General features: G+C 36.3%; 1 protein-coding gene across 1 annotated transcript in view; it reads right to left on the bottom strand.

Moving 5' to 3' along the window:
* LOC109824089 (subtilisin-like protease SBT5.3) overlaps window positions 1–22,318 on the bottom strand; it is a 29,166-nt gene that overhangs the window by 5,089 nt on the left and 1,759 nt on the right. Inside the window, 9 exon segments of the mRNA XM_020390611.1 lie at window positions 380–687; window positions 1,559–1,636; window positions 1,746–1,840; window positions 1,929–2,451; window positions 2,694–2,805; window positions 2,894–3,049; window positions 3,241–3,338; window positions 3,627–3,718; window positions 7,249–7,336. Coding sequence (XP_020246200.1) covers window positions 380–687; window positions 1,559–1,636; window positions 1,746–1,840; window positions 1,929–2,451; window positions 2,694–2,805; window positions 2,894–3,049; window positions 3,241–3,338; window positions 3,627–3,718; window positions 7,249–7,336 — 1,550 coding nt within the window.

Below are 22,318 nucleotides of genomic sequence, written 5' to 3'. Positions count from 1 at the left end.
TCTTGAATGGTGCGTATTATACCATCAAACATTTTGATTTTGATAGTACCAATACCACAAATCTCCAAGGCATGATCATTCCCCATGAATACAGATCCTCCTGAGATAGGTTCATATTTGTGAAACCAATCTCTCCGAGAGGTCATGTGCCAAGAGGCTGCTGAATCTAGAAGCCAGACATCAGCAAACTTCTTTCTGCCTTCATCAACAGTGGTTGCTCCACTGAATAGAATTTCACCATCCTCTGACGTGCTGACAACGCATCCTTGAGATGTTGATGGCTCTGAAGACTTTTTATCTCCACTCTTCTTGTTGTGCCAACACTCCGATTTGACGTGCCCTCTTTTGCCACAGTTGTAGCATTTGATATTCTTCTTACTTCGTGATTTCGATCTACCATGGGCATGACTCCCACTGGAGCCACGTTCCGTTGATCTTCCTCTCGTCACCGACAAGGCCTCCGCTTGCTGCGAACTTGTCTGCCTGTCTTCCTTGTTCTTGCGCCGATTTTCTTCCTCCAGAACAGCGGCTGCAACATCGTCGAAGACTAGATTGTCCGTGAGGACGTTGTTCGTCAGGTTGATGATGAGTTGATCATACGAGTCAGGTAGACTCTGAATCGCTTTGTTAGAATATCCCAGATCTCCTTTGTTGTCTTTTTCTCCTCTATGCTTGACAGCACCCCGTCTGCTAATGCCAGATGGAGATTTGCAATAGCATTTTCGTCCATCTCGTTCCACTTCTTATCATCTGTGATGTCGTCCGGCCTTGCACCGATGGCCGCCAGGCAATTATCTTTTCTCAAGATAGCTTTTATCTTCAACTTCCACAGTGAGAAATTACTCCCGTCGAATTTCTCGATCTTGAACTTCGCCGCCATTGCTTCTACCACGAACAGTAACTTCTTACTATTTCACGTAAATAGTACTGTATTTATGAACAGTAACCGTATCCGTGAATAGTACCGTACTTGTGAATAGTAACGTATTTGTGAATAGTACCGTCCTCGTGAATAGTACCCGTCACCTCCAAAGGGTAAGTGATAACCTAACTTATTTTCTGATGTGGAGGATCCACCTTTGGTGGCAGCCACAGAGCATACGATAAGTAGATATATACAAGTACCCTAAGTTGGCTCTGATACCACTTGTTGGGACAAACCCGGGGCCCAATAGAGCAGGATCGCAGCAATAGAAAAGTAAAAGTAGAGATAAAATGTTGGACACACAGATTTACGTGGTTCGGCTCTTGATTGCCTACGTCCACGGGCAAGGATAGAAGAATTCACTATGAGGAGAAAACTCTGGAGTTACAATCTCTCTTTCTAAGGAGATACTCTCTCTATTTTTTCTCTCACACACTTCTATATAAGAAGAAGTTTCTGGGATGAGATTTCCTTAAGGATTTGGAGCCCTATTTATAGTTTTTTGAAAAACACTATGCACAATAAAATATTAATATTTTACTGTAGCAGTGGGGCCCGCTCTTTTGTTTTCTTTCTCCTTTTCAACATTGGCTGTGCACTTTCGGTGGGTTTTGGAGTTGATAGGCGCCTGACACTCTCGTCGTCTTTATTGCGCAGACCACAATCTTTCCCGCTATCAACCTGGGATCCATCGTGTTTTTCTGGCAAAAACTGCGAAAGGATTCACGGCTCAAAATGCTAATAAATTCAGCTTCAGTTTTGCTGGCGGGAAATAAGCGGAAGGAACTGTAAGAATTTGAATGGAAATGAGTTTTAGTACCTGGCATTTTTGGCTGGAATACCTGGAGCTGCAGCAGCGCTTGCTGATATGATGGGATAATGGCCAGTCAATCCGGTAGGATTCAATGATGTTCCCTTTTAACATTTTAATAAGTTAATTAATTAACAAAAGAAAAAGCTCTAATTCAATTTTTTTTTAATTTTCAAATTAATTTACCCTTACCCTTAGAACTTTGGAGTTGCCCAAATGAACATACGAATTGAACTGACGATCAATAGAGCTCGCAGCAACCGTCATCATCCACGGCGCAATAATAGTCGTCGACGCTGGCAATCCTGTGTTTCCGGCAGAAACGGTCACCAGAATCTTCTTTCGGAAAGCGTGGAAAGACCCGATCGAGATGACATCCGAGAAAACACTAGGCTGCGGCGGAATGGGCGACACAGACATGGAGATTATTTCCACACCGTCGGCGACCGCGTCGTCGAAGGCTGCAAGGATATCGGCATCACTGCAGAGACCGAACCAGCACGCTTTGTACACGACCAGACGAGCTCCGAACGCGCCGCCTCGAGCAACGCCGGGTGCCATGCCGAGCATGCTCGTGCTGGGGACGATGGAGCCGGTGATGGTGGAGGCGCGTGTTGGGTCCCGTGGCCTCAGCATCGCCGAGGCGATCGGAAGAAGGGAGGCCAACGGATTCAAGGGGATGCCTTTCGAGTAGTAACGGGCGCCAATGATTTTCCTAACAAAGCCATCAACAGAGTGCAGTCATGCACAAACTAAGTGCGATGTTAATATGACGTACATTCAGACCGTCGTCAGTAATAAGTTGAATAAATTGACTTGGGATCTAAATATGTCATGTTAGCTACGCACCAGCCAACTTTAATGATCAAGTAGCCATCTAATTGTTATAAACAGAGGAGAAGTGATTCTGTGAATAACCCATAATAAGATTTAAATTAAATATATCATTTTGTTCACCTGTTGCAATTTGCTGCACTGAAATTTTGTCCAGAGACGCATTCTCCTTTGAACCGTTTGGGGACCGGGCCTAGGCCCGCATCATTGAAACTCTCTGACTCCGGCCAAATCCCTGAACATTACAAAATTAAGTTCATATCAATCCGCCGTTCGTTGAAATAAACAAGCAAAAGGGGATAAAGCAGGGTGACGTTTGAAACCTGAGTCAATGCAGCCAACAATGACATCTGATTGTAGATGCATCTCCTTCCCTAGATTATTACCAGCAGGCAGGTTGACACCCAAGAAGTCCCATGAATGTGTCGAATCGACTCGATTCCTCTTGCTCTCAAATACCGAAATGACTTCTTCGTCGTCTACAATCGCCCACAACTCAATCAGACTTGCAGGATTTTGGTTCACACGATATAGGAATATGTGATCTTATAGTCTGCTAGCTTCTACATCGATCTCTCGATCGGTATCAAGTTAATTTCATGTAATTTTTTTTCCTTCGTATTTTGCACTTTCAACCTCTTTGAGGAGCACGGAAGTGATAACTAATTACCTTGGAGTAGGCTCGCTTGTTCGGGAGTAAGCATTGCGGAAAAACCTCTAAAACTCTTGCTGTAATGGTAGGTCGCAGCTTGTTTTGCTTCATCCTCACTAAAACAATCAAATTGCATCCAATTTGTAAGCTAGTATGTATGTGTGTGTATTTTTTTTTTTTTTTTGTGGTGACAAGTGGGCCATAGGCCGGCCCTTTTTAGCTGCTGATTGCTAAAGTTGACGGATGGAATTCGAGGTGTCTCAAACTCAAGATCGGACTATGACCATTATTTGTCAAAAAAATTAAAAAAAAAAGTGGCTCCTTACTAAATATTCCTTAAAAAAACTAAATATTAGTACACTACAAAATAAAACTTTATTATTGATGAGAATTCAGGGTATTACGTCCCCATTACAGAAGCAAGCACTGCATGGTTGGCGGAGACGACGGAATCAGTGCTCGGATGAGAGTGCTCTCCCATGTACACAATGTAATGCTGCAAGAATTTAATTTAGACCTCATCATCAATAACGAAAGCATTATTTGAAAACCACACCCACTAATTAATTATACACTTGACACGTGCATCAGTGAAGTTGAAATGTAAAAAAACGTATATATACCTTTGTGTTGGAGGAGCCGTGGACAAAAATAAAGCAACTACTAGTTATTAATAAAAGAAGAGGAAGAATGTTGTGTTTCATCATCTCCTCAATCTTATTCTTGATGAGGCTATGATCAATTAAGTAAAAGAAAACAGAGGTTAATTAATGGCTACAATAACTTCCTCAATTTATAGTAATCATGCTGCAGGCCGGAGGCTTAGACCTAGCTAGCTTGTCAACTTTCTAACTAATTAAAGAGAAGAATTAGAGCCAAGCAACAAATTAAGCACCTATTTTTGTAATTTAGTAGGGGCGGCAAATTAACTTACTTAAGCTAATAATTAAGACGGCAACATTTCTGATCTATTTGTTGCTTCGTAGACTCCAAAATCAAAGTACACAAGATCGATCATATACAACTTGATAATTAATGTACTATATATGGCCCTATGCCTAAATCTAATCCGAGAAATTGTGTAGACGTTTTTCTCGCTTGAAAAATTGTCGTTGTTTTTTACTGGACGTAACTAGATGTTCAGAAATTTTATTAACTAGAGGAAATAGTATATGAAGATGGGGGGAGGAAACCATTTGTTCTTATAAAACAAGCTTTTTTCTTCATTTTCTATTTAATCAGTTTTTCCATGTGTATCCTCGCAAAACCTATGGTTTTCTTGAGATTTGATTTAATGCTAAACCTCAATCTTGAACTTCGCCTCTGCAAAATTAGGCACATTTTTTTATTATTTTAAACTACTCGTACTCGGAATGTAGAAAGTATTCAGTACTGTTTGTATGTGTAGACTGTCTAAAAATCACAATAGATAGCTGATCCCCATCAAACACCGATGATGTAAGTTACAATCTGACGACTTCTAAAATGTTACAATTTAAAGACTTTCACATAGATCGATGAAGGTTACAAACTGACGACCTTCGCAACAACTGATGAAAGCTCTAATCAACAGCCTTCACAATCAACATCGGGAGTTACAATCTGACAACTCTCATAGTTTCAAGGAGCCAAGAAGAAGATTACAAGATGATAGTCTTTGCAATGCTCTAGCAAAAGAGACTACAAATTGACGGTCTCTTCAAATCCAGACGCATAGCTCACCTATACGTCTCAGATTCAAAACACATAGCTCGTGGCTGTGTTCCCAGAACAAAACGCATAGGTCCTCCCTGCGTTGCCACACCAAAACGCGGAGGTCCTCCCCGTGTGTCAACATTAAAATGTTAGAGTCGGACCTGCGTTACAACATCAAAACGCCGGAGTCGAACCTGCGTTGCAACATCAAAACGCAGGGGTCAGACCCGCGTTTTTTACGTTTGACTGGTTCAAACAGAACCTGAACAGTTTTTAAACCTATCTCCACTTAATGGGGTCGGATATACCCCATTATGGAGAGATTTTAGGGGGGATTACACCCCTTAAACCTTTGAACAGTTTCAGAACTGTTTCCCATGATTTGAGGGCGGTTACACCCCACTTAGGAGCGAATTAAGGGGACGGTTACACCCCTTAATCCCCTATAAATATGGGTAAACTCAACTGAGTTCGGGCTAGATCCTTCGTTCTTCGGCTCAGGAGCAAAGAAGAGATTTTGGGTTCGAACAGAGGGGATTTGGCTCTCGGTTTGGGCTGGCATTTTGGATCTGAGACTTGGCAGCAAAGAAGATCTTTCATCTTTCGGCTGCAGCTTTGGAGATCGGCAACAGGAGCTTCTTCATCTTTGGCTTATAACCGACTTTCGGTTAAATCAACTCTTTCATAGAGTTTCAAACTCGTTCTGAGTTATCAACTCATTTTGAGTTTTAAACTTGCCACGTAAGTTCTCCATAGCGTCAAATCGTGAGGAAGAGATACTGTTCCAGTGAATCAAGACGTTCGGATCGTCAACGGAGAAGTCAACGGAGAACAAACTCGACGCGAGCATTCGAGGGAGGCACTCCATCGCTACCGTAAAGAACCCAGGATTAAACAAATGGAAGAATCCAGATCAATTCTCCTCTCTTTTGTAATCGGGAATTCAAATTGTAATTAAGATCGAGAGAATACAAATCAAATTTCTTTCATTTCACTTACTTCAAATTTTCCACCAAACAGTATGGCATCAATATGTCCATCTAGTGACTTCTGAATGACAATTGATCACTTGAACTGTTGATTGACCAAGTCTTGAAAGTCAATAATATGCAAAGTATACATTTTCACCACATAAGCAAGTTAATGTCAACCCAATCATAATAAAAATTCTATGAATTTTTTAAATTTTCACATTCTTGAAATCTATGACATAATCACACCGAACCATAATCGAAAAAAGATTAATCTTTTTTTTTTAAATTAGATCACACATGGAGCCTTAGGCCTTGTTTGGAAAAAATCCCTCAAAACCGAGAAATGATCAATCTTGACTTAGTTTTGAGGTAAACTAGTTCTTTTTTATTTTCCAATGGAGAGGTCTAGTTTAGATAGCGTTATGTGGAGAGACTCTATCCATATTTTTTCCCTTTGCTTTCTAAAGATGTAATATCCTTTGCGGGGTAGCCTAATGAAGAAGTTTTTTCCATTAAAAAAGACAAATTAAAAAGAAAAAAAAGAAGAATGAAGAACTACTTTGAGGCTCCATTTTTGGCTTAGAAAAAACTATGTCAAAGTTAGTCCAATATTTTCTAGTGAAAAACAAACACAAAAATGGGTTAGGTTCAATCTTGACCTAATTTTAAGGAATTGCCAAACACAACTTTCAGGCAGTTATGTTTAGCAATTCCTCAAAATGGAATCAACTTCGATCCTGTCCTATTTTGGGGGAAATTGTGCTTCGATAAAACTAGGCCAACATTGGTCCAGTTTTTCTGAGGTCACTTTTTGTCTTTAAATTGATTTTGTTTTGGACCACCTCTTTCCCGTATCAAAGCAGATTTGGTTGAATTTATACATACGCAAGAGAATGCCATATTTTTGCTAAGGGGTTGTTTTTTTACTTACATTTTCACAATTTTGCATTGAAAAAATGGGACCTATAAGACCAAAATCTTAAACTTTTACTAAATACATTATTTGGTTAGCATCTTTTTATTGTAAAATTGGAGTTGCCACATATGGTTAATGCGTCAATTCTAATTCCCTAAAATATGTTGATTGCACTCTTATTTTTTATTGATGCTTATCTAAAAGGGAAAAAGGAGGGATATTATATCTTATTATCTTCAAGAAATTCATATTCAACCAAACAAAATTTTTTGTTTGGATTTGTCATTCATCAAATCCTCTTCAATATATGCCAACAAACAAGATTATGAATGTGTATTTTTTCAGATTCGTAACATGCATCAAAATTAATCCGGCCACGAACAAAACAGCCCCTAACTGGTCCGAGTATATGCACACAAGAGTATGCGGTGGCGGATTTACCTTGGGGCCAACAGGGCCTTGGGCCCCACTTTTAATTTCGTCCTCATTACCCTCATGTAAGTGTGCAAGGAAATAAATTAGTACATAACTGTAAATATTAACACAATTCACAGTATATGGGTATTAAAGTATGTATTGTTGCATCGCTAATGTAAGCTAACATTAAAAACATCCAAGCTCGATTAATTATTGTAATATGGTACTTAACATGCGGTGTTAGTTATTTTCACATTTATATAAAGATGTCGATTTTATTTTAGATAAGAAATTTCAATGTGGTGTTAGTTATTTTGAGATGATACCAGCGTAAACTTAATTTAGATAAGTAGTTTGGGTTTCTCATCATGATTTTTTCTGAAATTTAAAGGATGTATTAACCTGATAAAAAGTTGATTGAATGGAAGATGGACGCTTTACATTCTTTGGTGTACAAATTGTGAAGTTAATATTAATCTCGTTACAACGGGGATTGTTGGAAGAGCATTTTGTAGCAGTAAATTCATTTCAAGAAGGGAAATTCCCTAAGGACCCAAACTCATGTGACAAGGGAGGGGACAGGGGAGGTGTCCCCTCCCCATTGCTCCATGCACTGTTCATGACCCGTCTCTGCCAAAAAACCCGTCTCTGCCGCTCCCCTGTCCCCTGTCCCATGAGTTCATGAACAGTGCATGGAGCAATGGGGAGAGGACATCTCCCCTGTCCCCTCCCTTGTCCCATGAGTTTGGGTCCCTGTAGTATTACTTTTTCAAGAATGACCTTAAAAACCGAACACAAAAAGAATGCTATGTAAACACTGCATCTAATTTGGAATTTGTATTTGAAACTTTTGTTATCTAATAACGTTTAGATACTAATTAATCGTGCAAAATATATATGCTATATTGTTTTCATTATTAAAATTTCTAGCCTCCGTTGCCAAAAAACCCGTCTCTGCCGCTGAGAGTATGCGTTGATTCTAAGGGAGGAGTGCAATATAGACTACACATCCTACCAGGGAATGAGCCAAACCTTCAGGGTGGAATTCCCATTTTACCCTTGTACATATTGCATGGCTCACTTGCGACCGCCGGTTCTGATGAGAATCGAGCTCCACTACATAACGAAGCATAAACCATTTTTTGGGTGATTTGAAAATCTCGTTATTTATTCGTGAAAATATTCTGAAAAGATGGGGACGAACAAATCCGAGAACTTGTTCAAATTCCCTCTCCTCGTGTATTTATAATTTGAGATGGTGGTAATTTAAGTACAGTTGCGTGAATTCGAGAAATCGTGACATGTACGGGTTAGAAGTCAACGTCTTAGTTAATGAAATTGACCGTACGGGTTAGAAGTCGCCATTTTTGAAATGGAGAGGATCCATACCAGCTGACATATGACTTACGGCTCCTTTTTATTTTAATTTACCTTTTCAAACTTCTCGTTTCTTTGTTCGGAAAATTGTGTCAATGCCTCAATTTCTAAGAACCTCATATGATTAACCCCTTCAACCTTTTTTGCATCTAGTTTAACTCCCAAATTACAGATCTATGCGATTTAGCTTTTTTAGTAATTATTCCATGCCAACTAAACATAGAGAAAGAATTTTTTTTAAAGAAAATCCCAAAATGACATTATTTCCTCTATTCTTTCCTCTCTAAATCTAATGATCATCGCTCCTCCTTCCTCCTCTCTCCTAACTCATTTCCTTCCTCCTCTCTCCCTCTTCCTCCTTTTTCTCTCAGACACCCCGATACCCCCCTCCGCCACCATCGAGCTTAGGTGCACGCTTCGGCAATATTATTGATTTGAGGGTATATTATTTAGAAAAACTCAATATTATTCATTTTTTCCCCACTCTCACTTTCTTCCCCCCAAAATCAAAACAAGCCCAAATTTGGCCGGCAATTGCAATGGCAATGCGAAACTCTCAAATTCCTCGAAGTTCTGGTCAGAGGATTCGTCAAACAACAGATCGGTCTCCGACACTAAAGGCGAAGAGGTGGTAAAGTACGAGGCGGAGGAGACGATGCTGGAGGAGGACACCGAAGAGCTCGTATGTTAAGTCTAATGAAATTTATAACTTCTGTTTGAACACTAATGAAAGGTAAAATTTTAAAGAAATATCGGCTAAATATGATTTTTTTGACAATTTTTTATGTTAAATTCAAGTCCAAGATGGAATATTAAGTCTAATGAGTTGGAAATAAAGTCCAATGACTTGAATGTTAAGTCTATTGGGTTGAATAATAAGTCCAAGGGTTTGTATGTTAAGTCTATTGAGTTGAATAATAAGTCAAATGACTTGTATGTTTAGTCTATTGGGTTGAATAATAAGTCTAATTTGTTGAATGTTAAGTGTAATGGATTATATGTTAAGTCTAATTTACTCAATGTAAGTATAATTTGTCATATATTAAGTCTAGTGCGTTGTATGTTAAGTCTAATTGGTGTGATGTTAATTCTAATTTGTTGAATGTTAAGTATATAAAGTTTCATATTACGTCCAATTTATTTCATGTTAAGTCTAGTTCAGTTCATGTTAAGTCTAATTTAAATCTTGTTAAGTCCAATTTAATTCTTGTTAAGTCTAATTTAATTCGTGTTATGGCTAATTTAACTTTTTTTAAGTTTCATGTTAAGTCCAATATAATTTATACTAAGTCTAATTTCGGTTCATGTTAAGTCTAATTTAATTCCTGTTATGGTGTTTTCAATCACCAAGTGCAACCCTTTACTAGTAACGGATGGGTGTACCTCTGCATGCAATGCCCCAATCAAATTGGCAGCCCAAGACCAACAAGGGCTCCAACTTAGCCAACTCGTCGAGTCGACATTCCTCCATGTCGACTCGAAAGGCGGTACTAGTCGACCCTCTTGTCGAAAACGACTCGCAATGATCCCACTTGACCAGCTATTTGACGCCTCACGAGGACGACTCGAAAGACGTTACTTTTTAGCGAAGCCAAAAGACGACTTTAGTCTCGAGTCTCTCACACTGACAACGTGTCAGCATCACATTTAATGCATGGCAGGCACATCATGCCTCTAGCCCCGATAGACTTCATGACTCATCGGACCACGTCGGTACCGACATGCCTCCGATCACTTCCCATTTAATGCTGAGATGATCTCTTTTCCAGTCGTCAGCCGGCACCTGTAAAGCAGGAGCAATGACTTGTATGTTAAAAATTGAATTTAACATAAAAGTTTGTTAAAAAATTATATTTAGCCGGTATTTCTTTAAATTTTTATCTTTTCACGATGTTCAAACAGAGATTACAAATTACATTAGACTTAACATACGAGCTCTTAGTTGTCCTCCTCCAGCACCGTCTCCTCCGCCTCGTACTTCGCCACCTCTTCGTCTTTAGTGTTGGAGAGCGATCTATTATTTGACGGATCCTCCGACGAGAACTTTGACGAACTTGAGGGTTTCGCCATTGTCATTGCCATTGTCGGCCAAATTTGGACTTGTTTTGGTTTTTTTTTTTTTTTTATGAAAACAAAGTAAATATTATTGAGTTTTTTTAAAGTAATATACCTCATATCAACAATATGGTCGGAGCATGCACCTAAGTTCGGTGGTGGCAGAGGGGGATATCAGTGTGTCAGAGAAAAAAAGGAGGAAGAGAGAGGAGGAAGAAGATGAGTTAAGAGAGAGCGGGAAGGAGATGAGCAATGATTATTAGATTTAGAGAAAAAATAATAAAAGTAATAAGGATATTTTAGGATTTTTTTTTATTTTTTTCCCCCTCTATGTGTGTTTAGTTGATAAGAAATAATTGTTAAAAAAAAACTAAATCACATAGATCTATAATTTGGGAGGTAAACCCCACGAAAAAAAGGTCGAATGAATTGAACGCATAAGGTTCTAGAAATTGGGCCTTGACACAAGTTTCCATTCTTTGTTTGTGCTTTCAAGACTGAGGACCTGCGCTTCTGAATGACGTGGAATTAAGTCCCCGTTACCATCTAATTTGTAATCTATAATCTAACCTCATCCCTATCTCTTGCAAATGATATACTCACACCCTCATTTGTAATCTATAATCTAACCTCTCATCCCTTCACTATCCAAATCAATATTAATTAACAATCTACGTTGCTTGAATAAGAATATTCTAATTGCTTTTGAAAAATATATATTTATATTTCTGAGGGAAAAATTGTTCGTTTCAGAAGAAAATGGTTGCACAATGCACAAGGCTCACGACGTTGTAGGCTCTAGGGAGCAAAGGTTGGTTTTGAGATTCAGATCATTGTAATCTTATCGTTGTGCCAATCCACATTTATTTGACCATAATAATTAATTGTGATTTCATCCCTAAAATGTGTTAGAATATTGAGAGATAAACTTGGAAGTATATAGGATTATAAAGGGAAACAAAATGACAATTAGGACGTACGTCTTAAAAGGCATTTTCTAGTGCCTAAGATTTTATATAAAGAGTCAAATTTGTAAGCTTAGCAAGCTGTCTGATGCGCTGGGACTCAAATAAGAAACTATTTAGTTATGATTATAGAAACTTGCTTCTCCTTCTTCTCCTTTTGTCGTCTTGACATTTTTATGTTACTAACGTTATAATCATATATCAATTACAATATTTATATTTTACTCAAACGATCACAACTGTTGGGTAGATAGTAGAAGAGAGAACAAAACAGTGATATCGTGTTTGTCAATAGAACAATTTAGGATAACGGGGCAAGTTGGAGCTAAGTGGGATAATTGTTTCAATAGTTAACAATTTTATCCCTTCGAGATATTTTGAGTGATGTAAAGTGGGACAATTTAGGATAATGAGACAATTTAAAGCTTTAATTTGACAATTCATGTTGGATAATTGATGACGTGGTACCTTTTTAAGTACAATATTTATCAATCAATTAAGTCTAAATTAATTTACCTAATTGGTTTAGCATATTATTTGGTATGTTATTATAATGTAATACATTATTTTACTTTATACTAAACTATAATATATTATATTATAATTAATAATTTATTATAACTATATTTAATGTTATTAATATAATATAATATAATATTATGATATATTATATAATAATTGATATAATATACAAACAATATACTTAATATAATATTTCAATAATATAATATGTAATCAAATATTATAATATTTTCTTTAATTTAATATAATATTATTTAAAATATTAAATTATTATTAAAATATAATATTTTATTTTATTTTACGATATTAATATAATTTAAATAGAATAATTGATGACATGGCTTCTTATTAAAATATAGTATTTATAATAATCATAATATACTATTAATACGTTCAATATTATTAATTAAAAAAATATTATTAAAATAATATAATACTAATATTATAATATATTAAATATTATTAACCAATATGTAATAATGATATATAATAATGTTGTATTAGATAATATTATATAATATTTTATTATCTTATATTATAATAGAATTTTATAATATAATATTATTAAGATATATTATATATTATGATACAATTAACATATATAAGATATTTAATAAATTAGTGCTCCAGATTATCCCACTTTCCTCGTAATTATCCCAAAGTTAAAAATGAAGTAATTTTTGAAGGTTGGGACAAAAAGTTTGTAAAGAAGTGAGATAATTTTGGAAAAAATGAGTGTAATTTATCTCAATTTCATTGTCCCAATGAATAACACCTTAAAGTCAAATCCCAACCCATTGTCCCACTAATGAATAACATCATAAAGTAAAATCATAAAAATTATCTCACTTACTCCAAATTAGACCAACCAATAACTCCCCTTTATGGGGAAAATGAAGACCCCTAAGTATTGATAATTACAAAATTTGAGTTGAGAAATAGTACTTTTGACATAAAAGAAGAACTTGTTAAAAAAATAAAAACAACGATAAGATTATGGTATTGTTTCTAAAAATTGAATTGTACTATTTTTTTCTCCATTGGATTGCTACTCCTTTAAAAGTAGATAACTTGAGCCAAAGATATTTTTATAAAGAAAATATAAATAAGGACGTGGATAATTTTATATCAGAATTTAAAATTCAAATTAGATGATTTAATCACCAATCCTTCGTTTATAATATATGAGATTGTGCATCCTTAGATGCACCTTAAGAAGCCTTCTTAAATACATATTACCCTATAGGGAGAGGTGTTTGCGTCAAAAGTTGGTTTTGTCATGGAATTCATTATATCTTCGGTCGATTACAATAAATTCAAAAGAAATAGCCATTTTATAAGACTTCTTTTACACAACAAAATGAAAATTACAACTCTTGAGAAACAAACGCAGGATCGTTGTTTGGATCGCTGCTTGCGTGGGATCTTTGCCTGTGCCGGGAGCGCTTTGACTCGTGGACCACCAAATCACAGATTCTGATTGAATCGTGAGGGGTTTATGATTCTGACTTCGTTTATCGAAGTGAGAACTTGAAACGATATCTTATCAAGGTAAGATAGTCGTTCTTCTTGAAATCAAGTCAAAGCCTGAATATCAAGGAGTTGCCAGAAGCTCGAGTACTCTCCCTCTCTGCTCTTCTCTCTCTGCTCTGGAATGCTCTAACAAATGCTCGATCCTCGTCAGAAGTGACCCTAGGGGGGTATTTATAGCCTCAAGGGTCTGTAACTACAAAAACTCAGCAATCATAGAAATCAGTATGGCGAGACAGTGTTTGCTGTCTCGCTGGCCGAGACAGTGTTTGCTGTCTCGCCCAGCGAGACAGTAAATTTGCTGTCTCGCCCAGCGAGACAGTAAATACTGTCTGACAGTTTCTCGCTGTAACTGCCTTCCCACGTTTTAAACTCCGTTATTCTGGTAGTTATCAACGTGATTCTCGTCCACGACGTTCCCCACGTTCTTGAACAGTTGGTGGCCATGTGTCGGCGGTTATAAAGTGGTTTCTAACTTCTTTGAAAACTATCTCATGGGCGAGACAGAGAATGATGTCTCGCGGGCGAGACAGAGAATGCTGTCTCGCGGGCGAGACAGAGAATGCTGTCTCGCGGGCGAGACAGAGAATGCTGTCTCGCCTGGCGAGACAGTAAAGACTGTCTCGCATGCGAGACATCCCAAACTTGTGTTCTTCTGCCTTTTTGGATGATTTCCTCTTGAGCTGTATTTGGATATCTTTCAGCATTTTTTGACGCCTACAAGAGGTTCTAATAAAAACATCCTTAGCCTAAAAACTAAAAACCATTGTGGGTCATTGGATCTATCTCATCCAATGATTGAGATTAGAGCTTATACTGTAGTGAATCCAGATTCATTTATAGCAATAAATGCCATTATTAAAGAATGCAATAAATTTGTCTACCATTAAAGAGTGCAATAAATGTCATTATTCTTCAAAAACAAACACCTCACATAACTGAATCTGGATTCACTGTAATAAATGTCATTATTCTTCAAAAAACAAACACATCACATAACTGAATATGGATTCACTCATACGTGTCTTCGTTTTTTAACTGGAAATCCTCACCCTATATATGAGTGAATCGAGATTCACTGCAGTGAATCCAGATTCAGTTATGTGAGGTGAAACTGGATTCGCTAGAGTGAATCTGGATTCAATCCAGTGAATCTATATTCAGTATAATAATGTCATTTATTACACTCAGTTTAATAATAACATTTATTACACTCTTTAATAACATTTAGTGCAATAAATAGGTTTTTAGTTTTATATATATATATATATATATATATATATATATATATATATATATATATATATATGGTGAGGTTCTAATAAAAACCTCCTTAGCCTAAAAACTAAAACCCTCCTTCATCAAATGGCTAGAATTCAGTCAATCAGTCAACAGACATATGCATTAATTACCTCATTAAACACATGCATAATTAATTAAATCAACGCAGTGAATCTGGATTCACTGTAGTGAATCTGGATTCACTACAGTGATTCGAGATACGTTGAGGTAGTGAATCTGGATTCACTGCGTTGAGGTAATTAATGCATGTGTCTGTTGACTGTTTGACTGAATCCCAACCATTGGATTCATCAACCCTTAAACACACTTAAACCCTTGTTTAAAACTTGTTTAAAAACTTCTTAGATCATCTGAAAACTGAGATCAAAGAGGGTTTTTATAGCCTCCAAGACCTCACCCAAAAACCCAAACAAAATGACCAAAAAACCATTCTGCAACGGCTCTAAAAAGAGCCGTTAGAACTGCAGCGGTCGACCGAGGAAAATCGCGGTCGACCGCGAGCAAAGAAAGAAGCGGAGAAAAGTTCCAGACAGTTCGTCGGTCGACCGGCGGAAAAATCGGTCGACCGGCGGTACTGTAGCAGGTACATATGATTTTATAAAATCGGTTAAAAATAGTAAAACAGCTCCAAAAATTATAAAATTTTGAGGAAAGGTTTTAGACATGTATAAAAACTTGTTAGAGAAATAATTTCTGAAAAATAATTTCCCAGTTGAGAGAAATAAATGTTTAAACACAGAAATTCAGTTTCTGAAAATCTGCTGTGATATACGATTTTGTAAAATCAATTAGGCACAGTAAATCAACTCCAAAAATAGTAAAAACTGGACGAAAGTTTTTAAACATGTAGATAAACATGTCAGAGAAAGAATTTCTTGAATATCACTTCCCATTTGTGAAAACTCATCAGTTTTGTAAAACATGCACGAACATGTGCACGAACGAAAACGTGAATTTGTAAATTCCTTTAAACATAACAAATCAATTCCAAACTTGATGAAACTTTGAGAAATGTTTGCAAATGATATTTTGAACATGTTACAAAAAGAATTTTCCAATTTGCATTTCCCAATTGTGAAATCTCATTATTTTGCAAAAGTGTTCAAAACATAAAAACCCAAAACCATGCATGTATATATATAACTATATATATACATAGAAACCAAATACGTGTGTGTATATGATATTGAGCTTAAGGTACTTAACACACATAATATAAAACACTTCCCATTTATGAAAACGCATCTGTTTTGTAAAACATGCACGAACATGTGCACGAACGAAAACGTGAATTTGTAAATTCCTTTAAACATAACAAATCAATTCCAAACTTGATGAAACTTTGCGAAATGTTTATAAACATGAAAACAAACATGTTAGAAAAAAGAATTTCTCAAATTAAATTTCCATTTGTGAAAACTCATGTATTTTGCAAGTGTGTCCAAAGCATAAAAACTCAAAACCATGCATGTATATATATAACTATATATACATAGAAACCAAATACGTGTGTGTATATGATATTAAGCTTAAGGTACTTAACACACATAATATAAAATCTAAACTAGATTACCCAAGCTTGATCTTGATCTTCATTGTAGCTCAACTTGGTACATATGCGGATGAAGCTTGAACTTGATCTTTAACTTTGAATTGCAAGGCTTCACCGACATTCCGCCAACCTCCTTTGGATATCATCGTTGAAGCTCTATTCCATCCATCCTCCAATAACGTTGTTTGTCTACAATACATAAGAATGTACAAACACTAGACAAACAACATTAGTAGTAAATTGTTTGTTAAACATCATCAAAACAAAGAGGCCAACATCATTAAACCCCTCATGATTCAATCAGAATCTGTGATTTGGTGGTCCACGAGTCAAAGCGCTCCCGGCACAGGCAAAGATCCCACGCAAGCAGTGATCCAAACAACGATCCTGCGTTTGTTTCTAAAAAGTTGTAATTTTTATTTTGTTGTGTAAAAGAAGTCTTATAAAAAGGCTATCTTTTTTAAATTTGTTATAATCAACTGAAGATATAATGAATTCCACAACGAGAGCAACTTTTGACGCAAACAGTACTAAATCTTAACGACAATCTTTTTGAGTTGCAAATGTGGATTCATGTACAGATATAATTGCAATTTTATCCTGAAAATTTCCAAAAGGTTGATATTCTAAAACAAACACATGCAATTGCGACTACAAAACAAATTGCAAAACTTCAAAACTAAATTAAACCTATGCAAGTACAAAGTACTCAACATTGGCTACAACAATTGTAGTTGTATACAATTGATAGTTGCATAGCAATGACTAAGAGTCTGTTTAGTTGACAAAATTATTAAAAGTAGGAAATAGTGTTGGCCTTCTTGGTTTAACAAACAATTTACAACTAATGTTGTTTGTCTAGTATTTGTGTTTTCGTATTTATTCTAGGCAAACAATGAGTTGGAGGATGGATGGAATAGAGCTTCAATGATCATATCCAAATGAGGTTGGCAGAATGTCGGTGAAGCTTATGCAATTCTAGTTCAAGATCCAAGTTCAGCTTCATCCGCATGTGTACCAAGTCGAGCTTATTGAAGATCAAGATCTAGCTTGGGTAATTTAGTTTAGGAGTTTATATTATGTGTGTTAGTACCTTAAGCTCAATTATCTATACACACACATTTATTGATTTCTTTATTCACAACCCCAACTTGATAATACGATTCATCGGTATGATTGCCAAAAAATCGTATCGTCTGTTGGCATGACCTCCCAGGTATGACGATATCATTTGGTGAATGCGTCTTCTTCTGGGGGTGTAAAACCTTGTTGGCATTCTCAGGACAATTTATTTTTGTCTTTGAGCGATCCAAGGTTATGTCGGGAGTCGCACGTCTAAAACCACCCCCTTGCGGGTACGGAGTCTTAACGGGCTCTGAATGCTGATTTTGCATAAGTCCAGACTTTGGAATCCAAACTTGACAGAGTTTCGGTGGTTCTTTGGTCACCGTTTCCTTCCTCCTTTCTCGTCTTTGTTGTAGGAGAGTTCAGACATGAGCAGCATTTGCACGACGTTTTTGTATACGTTCTTTGAGGGTCGAACGAGTCCTTTTGACAATAGTCCATTCCTCCGTCGTGAGTTTAGCAGAGACATGAATGATTGGTTGTTGAGACAACTGAACCACTCGATGCCTCCTCGACTCTAAGTCCGTGTGATAATGAACCCCGCCGGTTTGTTCCAATGCCTTAGCCAATTGACGAGCGCGGCGTTGGCGTCGCCTTTGACGAGCTCTCTTTGTCAGTGGTGAATTTCGATCGAATGACTCCTTAATTGGGGAGGTATGCTGTTGAGCAAAGCTGTTGCGAATAAAATCTTCAGCAACAATCGGGCCAAAGTCTTCATCCGTCGCATTTGATGACTTCAACAAAGATGAAATCTTCCTGCATTTACGAGGCGAGGAAGACTTTACAGATGAGGACGACAAATACTCCTCAAACTTTGCTTGGTCGAACTCGTACTCGACCGTTGATTCAACCAGGATCTTGATGATTGGCTGCGACACGACGGTCTCGGCAGCGAGACCGTTGGCTCCCACTGTGGTCGCCAGCTTGTTTGCGTCAAAAGTTGGTTTTGTCATGGAATTCATTATATCTTACTAGAAAACCGATTATGAGGAGTGACGTTGATCGGTGAGCGTTGAAAACCGACACTGTGAGGTGTAAATATTATTCGGATGAGCGTAGAAAACTCAGTTGTGATAGTGGATTTCTCCCAGGGAGTGGGGAGCGGAGACGTAGGACGAAAGGTCCGAACTCCGTGATCATTTGAATGTGTTTGAGTTTGTCATTGGCGCATTTGCTTTTGTATTTATCTTATATCGCCAATTGTGCATTGCTCATTTATTTTATCCACTATCTAGTTCATTTTGTTTACTCTTGTGTTAGTTTACATATCCTTGCATATATCATATTGTATATCTCTTTGGTAGGATATATCACCTTGTGTTAGTTTTATATCCTTGCACATACATTGCCTATATCTCTTTGTTAGGATATATCTTGTTGTTCATATTGCTTATCCTAGATCATATATCTTGTTGTATTTTATACTTGCTAGGATAACTTGTTAATTATTTTTAATTAGCATAAAATCAGATTAGATTAGCATAAGACCCTAATTACCCCCCCCCTCTAGGGTCTAACAATTGGTATCAGAGCTTGGTGCTCTTTGATTTAAGGTCTAATTGCCTTGAGTTAAAGATCCAAGTTATCTTTTTGTGCTAATCCAATTTTTGATTTTTGTATCTTGCTTGCATATATACATTATGGATATGAACGATGCATCTTGTTTAGGTTATGCCATCAATATTGCTCTTAGATTAGATAATTCCCCCTATGCCCAATGGTGTTTTAGATTTAAACTTTTTGTTCAATCTAAATACTTTGATTTATGAGAAATTATAGATGATGCTTATATTGTGCTCACTATAGAGAAATCCAAGTGGAATAAAAATGATCATCGTATGTTTACAATGAATAATATTTTGTTAGAATATTTGCTAAATACTCTTGATTCATCTATGCCTAACAAATTTGTTCATTTTGATAGTGCTTACACCTTATAAAAATTTATTGAAGCACATCAAGAGGACTTGGAGGCGATCCGATAAGCTTTGGAGGATCCCGCTTCAAGTTCAAAAGGAGCATCATGCACACGGCCACTAGGCGATCTAGGCGATAGCCCTAGTGAGGTTTGCAAGTTCGAATCTATTAATGATTTACCTAATGATGAACTTGCTTATGCTAGTGATAAATTATTGCATGCCTTAGTGATAAATTATTGCATGCCTACAAGAAATTGCAAAATGATTTCATTAATTTACAAAGCAAGCATGAACATTTGAAATCCGATCATGAGTCTTTAACTTCTAAGTTTGATATTATTTCTAATAAAAATATGATCCTTAAAGAAAACAATAAAAAATAAAAATCGGATCATGATTCTTTGCTTTCAAACTTTGCCAAGTTAACTCATGAAAAAGATAATGCCATGTTAGAAGTAAAGAACATACAAAATGATACTGCTTCTTTTATAAATAACTATTTATGTTCTACTTCTAAAAGTGCATATGTGCCTAAAAATGAAGACTTGAATCTTATGAAAAAATACATTTCATCTTTAGATTTAACTTTGAAAATATGCTTTGATAATCATAAGAGGCTTATGGATATGTGTGCCAAGTCTAAGAAATCATCCACTCATCATGCACACATATATAGCAAAGTTTACAAGTGCTCTATTTGTGGCCGTAAATGCCATCTAGCTAAATTTTGCTATGATGCACACAAACATAAAAATATCAATGCTCCTTGTGTATCTCATGTAGCTTCAAAAAGACCACCTTTGTTGTAAAAATATGTACATGATGTTTAGCCCGGCTAAAATTTACATAAACTGTACAATTCAGTAATTTACATAAGGGACCTTCTTTAGAAAAGGCTGGCAAAAAAGGAAAACCTTTTTTTTTTGTAGGTGGGTTGCCCATTGGGGGGAGCGCTGGTGTATGAATTTATTGTCAAATAAACACTACTACTTTGTACTACATGTTACATGAAACTTTACCCCTTTCATCTCTTAACTTATTTCCCTTTCTCATCATTAACCAAAAAGAAGAAGGGGAAAAAATAGAAGAAAAGAAAAGAAAAACCGAGCAAGCAAACAAACAACACCCCAAAAGCCCAAGACCCTTCAAACCAAAACTGATTTGTAGTTTTTATCTGTTTTTATATTATTTTTATTCTCTCTCCGATTGTTGATTTACTTAACCTATGTTATAATGATGAAATAGGAAGGAAAATTAACAAATTAGTTTTGGTTAAGTACTGTCGTAAAATTTACCGCTAAGTTTAAGAGGTTTTCAGTAAAATTAAACAAAAGAAAGAATTTTTCTTCAACATGGTATCACTTTCAATTATTGGCAAAACATCAACCATGTTATCTGGACACAATAAGTAACAAATATAGCAAAAAATTTATATCCAAAAATAATATTCAGCAACCCGGTATTCAAGTCAAAACACATTAAAACCTTGCATTAATGTTGTATTTCTTAATACAGAAAGTGACAAACCCACGCGTGGAATCCGCTCTTTATGAGCTTGCCATATTTTTCAATATTGGGCTCGTCTGTTAACTATTTTTGGTGTTTTTCTTATAAACCCCCAGTTTGATCCTGAATTATTTTGCCGCCAACTCATCTTTGAAATCACGTAGCATGCTAGCATAGTTACATCGAAAATGGTATGCCAAAAAATTCAACCTTTGAGAAAAGCCAATAAAATGATGTCATGTGTATTAAGAGACTCCATCAAGAATCATAACACCCACGCTCGAGTTTGGTCAGTGTAACAACTCACCTCTGCTCTAGCTTGGACACTGTGATCTGAGCTCTTTGTGAATGAGAAGAATAAGATCGAATCACCCCTGATGCGAGTTCACGAATCATAACTAACTTGATTGAGGGCATGATTTTCATCATTAAGCATTATTCTACCCTATGAGCTTTGGGCCAATATAACTATCTTGGTTAATTAGAGAGGGCTACGTGGACAATTTGGTTACACATGAAACTTCTTTGTAGGTCATCTCGGGCAATAAGATGACGACATATGTATCGTTTTCTCTTTTTAAATCTACCACTTCTAGTTAATATAAGTAGTTAATATTATCAAGAAAAACTTTAACTTTCATATTCTATATTTTCCCATGATATTTCTAGCTTTTTTTTTAATTCGCTAGCTTAAACATCTAAGGATTCTCAACAATCGATCTTGATGTCTTCTAATAATTTGTTAGTTTGTAGAAGGTGGCTTAGTCCAGAACAATATCAACAGAGGAACCAAATGGATGTTCATTATCAAATCAGCTCTTCAAAGATCATCGTCAACTCGTTTCAACATGAAACACAAAATATTCCCAATGAATTATTTTTTAAACCCTCCCTCAAAAGGTTTCCTTTTGTGAAAATCAAAATATTGCATCTAAACCCAGATATAGCTTATTAATACACCAAAAATTAGTAACTTAGATCTTAATACAGTAACTTTGATATCAGTTTTGCAACGGCAAAATGGCCAGTTTGATATATTTTTTAGAGGCTTGATGACATATTGGTATATTTTCTTTTAGTTTTGTCAGATTGGTATAAATTTTCGACACCGGCGCCATATAGGCCTTAAATTTGGCCGGAGCTACTATTCCAGCCAGGGCTGATGGGATTTTTTACAAAAAACCCCCTCCTCAAATATAATTTCCTGCTCCTAACCCCCCCTCCTCCTTATGTCCCCCTCT

The sequence above is a fragment of the Asparagus officinalis genome, chromosome 9 (assembly GCF_001876935.1).
Source record: "Asparagus officinalis chromosome 9, Aspof.V1, whole genome shotgun sequence".
In the NCBI taxonomy this organism is placed as follows: Eukaryota; Viridiplantae; Streptophyta; class Magnoliopsida; order Asparagales; family Asparagaceae; genus Asparagus; species Asparagus officinalis.
The sequence above is the reverse complement of the archived record's forward strand: the minus strand, read 5'-3'. Positions and strand labels throughout refer to the sequence as shown.